This window comes from Moschus berezovskii, chromosome 5, assembly GCF_049115385.1.
Source record: "Moschus berezovskii isolate FMDL1 chromosome 5, NW_MosBer_1.0, whole genome shotgun sequence".
NCBI lineage: Eukaryota > Metazoa > Chordata > Mammalia > Artiodactyla > Moschidae > Moschus > Moschus berezovskii.
In genome coordinates, this window is record NC_142464.1 from 7,465,007 (window position 1) to 7,469,026 (window position 4,020).

Genomic DNA, 4,020 nt, shown 5'->3' on the forward strand with positions numbered 1-4,020 from the left:
AGGAACTCAAAAGCCTCTTGATGAAAGTGAAAGAGGAGAGTGAAAAGGTTGGCTTGAAGCTCAACATTCAGAAAACAAAGATCATGGCATCTGGTCCCATCACTTCATGGGAAATAGATGGGGAAACAGTGGAAACAGTGTCAGACTTTATTTTTGGGGGCTCCAAAATCACTGCGGATGCTGATTGCAGCCATGAAATTAAAAGATGCTTACTGCTTGAAAGGAAAGTTATGATCAACCTAGATAGCATATTAAAAAGCAGAGACATTACTTTGCCAACAAAGGTCCGTCTAGTCAAGGCTGTGGTTTTTCCAGTGGTCATGTATGGATGTGAGAGTTGGACTGTGAAGAAAGCTGATCGCTGAAGAATTGATGCTTTTGAACTGTGGTGTTGGAGAAGACTCTCGAGAGTCCCTTGGACTGCAAGGAGATCCAACCAGTCCATTCTAAAGGAGATCAGTCCTGGGTGTTCATTGGAAGGACTGATGCTAAAGCTGAAACTCCAATGCTTTGGCCACCTCATGCGAAGAGTTGACTCACTGGAAAAGACTCTGATGCTGGGAAAGGTTGGGGGCGGGAGGAGAAGGGGACGACCGAGAGTGAGATGGCTGGATGGCATCACCGACTCTGTGTACATGAGTTTGAGTGAACTCCTGGATTTGGTGATGGACAGGGAGGCCTTGCGTGCTGTGATTCATGGGGTCGCGGAGAGTCAGACACGACTGAGCGGCTGAACTGAACTGAACTGAAGCATATAAATGACTAAGTATTAAAAACCCATTCACTGGAAGGAGCCTGCGGAGCATGGCGAGGACCTATGCCTGGGTGGTAAGCAGACTTCTTCCAGAGGTGGGACCAGGACTCCCCGTTCCAAGATGAAGCCGCACTGCCATTTCCAGGGGCGGCGTCTGCGGCCGCTGGGGTCACGGTTAACTGACGGAACCTCCAGAGCTCGTTTCCCGAGGCAAGGCCAGGCATGCCGTCACGTGACGGAACCGCCGTGGCACCGCCCCGTCTGCCCCACACAGGAACCTGGGAAGGCGCCGACATGGCGGACAGCGCAACACCGGACGCGACCACAGTGCAAGAGCTGCAGGACCTGGCCAACCGCCTGCACGTCCATTCCATCAGGGCTACGTGTGCCTCTGGTTCCGGCCACCCCACGTCGTGCTGCAGCGCGGCAGAGATCGTGTCAGTGCTTTTCTTCCACACGATGAGGTACAGACAGACTGAGCCCGCACACCCCGACAACGACAGATTCGTCCTTTCCAAGGGTCATGCCGCTCCACTGCTCTATGCTGCCTGGGCGGAGGCAGGCAGCATCAGTGAATCCGACCTGCTGAACTTGAGGAAAATTCATTGTGACCTCGAGGGACATCCCACCCCCAGGCTGTCGTTTGTTGATGTGGCGACAGGATCGCTCAGGCAAGGGTTGAGGGCTGCGTGTGGAATGGCTTATACTGGCAAGTACGTGGACAAAGCCAGCTACAGGGTATTCTGCCTTCTGGGCGACGGTGAGTCCTCAGAAGGCTCCGTCTGGGAAGCTTTGGCCTTTGCTTCCCACTACGGTTTGGACAATCTCATGGCAGTGTTTGACGTGAACCGCTTGGGGCAAAGTGGCGTTGCACCCCTGAAGCACTGCACAGACTTCTATCGGATTCGTTGTGAGGCCTTTGGGTGGAATACTTACTTAGTGGATGGCCATGATGTGGAGGCGTTGTGCCAGGCCTTTTCTCAAGCTGCTCAAGGGAAGAACAAGCCCACTGCCATAATTGCAAAGACCTTCAAGTGCCGGGGTATTCCAAATGTTGAGGATGCAGAAAATTGGCATGGAAATCCACTGCCAAAAGAAAGAGCAAATGAAATCATTAGACTAATTGAAAGTCAGATACAGACCAACAGGAAGCTCCTACCAAAACCTCCTGTTGGAGGCTCACCTCTAGTCAGCATCACAAATATAAAAATGACCTGTTTGCCTGATTATAAAGTTGGTGACAAGGTAGCTTCTCAGAAAGCATATGGTTTGGCTCTGGCTAAAGTGGGCCTTGCAAATGAAAGAGTTGTTGTCCTGGATGGTGACCCAAAGAACGCCACCTTTTTTGAAATCCTCAAAAAAGAACATCCTGAGCGTTTTATTGAGTGTTTTGCTGCGGAACAAAACATGGTGAGTGTGGCACTGGGCTGTGCCACACGTGGTCGAACCATTACTTTTGTTACTACTTTAGCTGCCTTTTTAACCAGAGCATTTGATCAGATCCGGATGGGAGCCATATCTCAAACTAATATAAATCTTATTGGTTCTCACTGTGGGGTGTCTGTTGGTGAAGATGACCCTTCCCAGATGGCATTGGAAGATCTAGCCATGTTCCGAAGCATTCCCAATTGCACTGTTTTCCTCCCAAGTGATGCCGTCTCAACAGAGCATGCTGTTTATCTGGCTGCCAATACCAAAGGAATGTGCTTCATTCGGACCAGCTGATCAGAAACTGCAGTTATTTATACCCCACAAGAAAATTTTGAGATTGGAAGGGCCAAGGTCATCCGCCACAGTAATAATGACAAAGTCACAGTAATTGGAGCTGGAGTTACTCTGCATGAAGCCTTAGCAGCTGCTGATGCTCTTTCTCAGCAAGATATTTCTATCTGTGTTATTGACCCGTTTACCATTAAACCCCTGGATGCTGCCACCATCATCTCCTGTGCAAAAGCTACTGATGGCTGGGTTGTCACAGTGGAAGATCATTACTAAGAAGGTGGCATTGGTGAAGCCGTGTGTGCAGCAGTGTCTGGGGAGCCTGATATCCATGTTCATCAGCTGTCAGTGTCAGGAGTGTCTGAAAGAAACAGAAAACCTAGTGAATTACTGAGTATGTTTGGTGTCAGTGCTAGACACATCATAGCAACTGTGAAACATACTTTAATGAACTAAAATAGCTGATTTTTTAAAATGTCAGACTCTGTGTTGGTTTTAAAACCCTGTGTTGGGCCTTTTTGTTTATTATTTAAACAAAGCCATTTAAGAACTTGTTTTATTCCTAATTCACAAATTCAAGTCAACTACTATTCTCTTAAACTGTAACTGTATATACAAATGTCACTCAGTGTTGAATCATAAGTAGTTTAAGTAACAGAATACAACAACCTAAAATGAAATTTGCTGATAAGACTGCAAATGACTAGTTTGGGAATTAATGTAAGTTTCCTAAATGTAATTTATTTGTAAAGAAAATGTGAATTTCATTGTAGACTTCGGTAGCCTAGGTTTTGAGGCAAGTATGAGGTTTCATGCAATGCCATCCCACCTGCAGCTTCCTGGATAATTTTTGACTACAGTTGACTGGAAATTCCCTTCAAAGTTTGTCTTCTCTCCTCTGCAGTTTAGAGACTGGAGGGCAGTAGCGAAAGCACTTGTGATGTACCTCATTGCTTCAGTGACTGTTTTGTGAAGAGATGAAAGCCTGACTACTTCTGGTTTGCACACTACAATATTTTGTGAGGTTTCAGAAATGTTTCATTTTCTCAGTGACCAGTTTGCTAACGTGATTGTATTTATCTACTCATGAAACTAGAATTAATGTAATAAAGTATTTAAAAACCAATAACTTTATCCAGTTTGTGTCATGTATATGTGACTTGGTTTCTCTCTGATATAAAACAAAACAAAACTATCTAAATCAGAAACAGAAAGAGGCATGTTCCTTTAATAGAGGAAAATGTCCCAGCTGGACATAAATCAGTGGAAAACAATGTGTGGACTGAAGTACACCCCTCACTTTTTGCTGTGAGTACATAAATTATATGGCTGGAATGTAAGAATGAAGTACTAGTCAGGTAAATCAAAGCCAGACCCAAAGTTCAAAAGTAAATTTTAAATGATTTTTTGTCAAGTAATTCCTTAGTTTTATTACCTTCATTAAGTGTCATCATTAAGTTCATTGGACACAAACCCAATTTATTCTGGAAGGTATCATAGAAACCAAAAATCACTAACTGGGAATCAGAGAAATGGGGGCCTGCTCA

At 45.4% G+C, this 4,020-nt stretch overlaps 1 protein-coding gene across 1 annotated transcript; it reads left to right on the forward strand.

Moving 5' to 3' along the window:
* Positions 1-712: 712 nt before the first annotated feature.
* On the forward strand, positions 713-3,607 carry LOC129561971 (transketolase-like protein 2). The gene has a single exon (XM_055434879.2). The coding sequence runs from the start codon at positions 977-979 to the stop codon at positions 2,477-2,479; it is 1,503 nt and encodes a 500-aa protein (XP_055290854.2). The 5' UTR covers positions 713-976; the 3' UTR covers positions 2,480-3,607.
* The last annotated feature ends 413 nt before the right edge of the window (positions 3,608-4,020 follow it).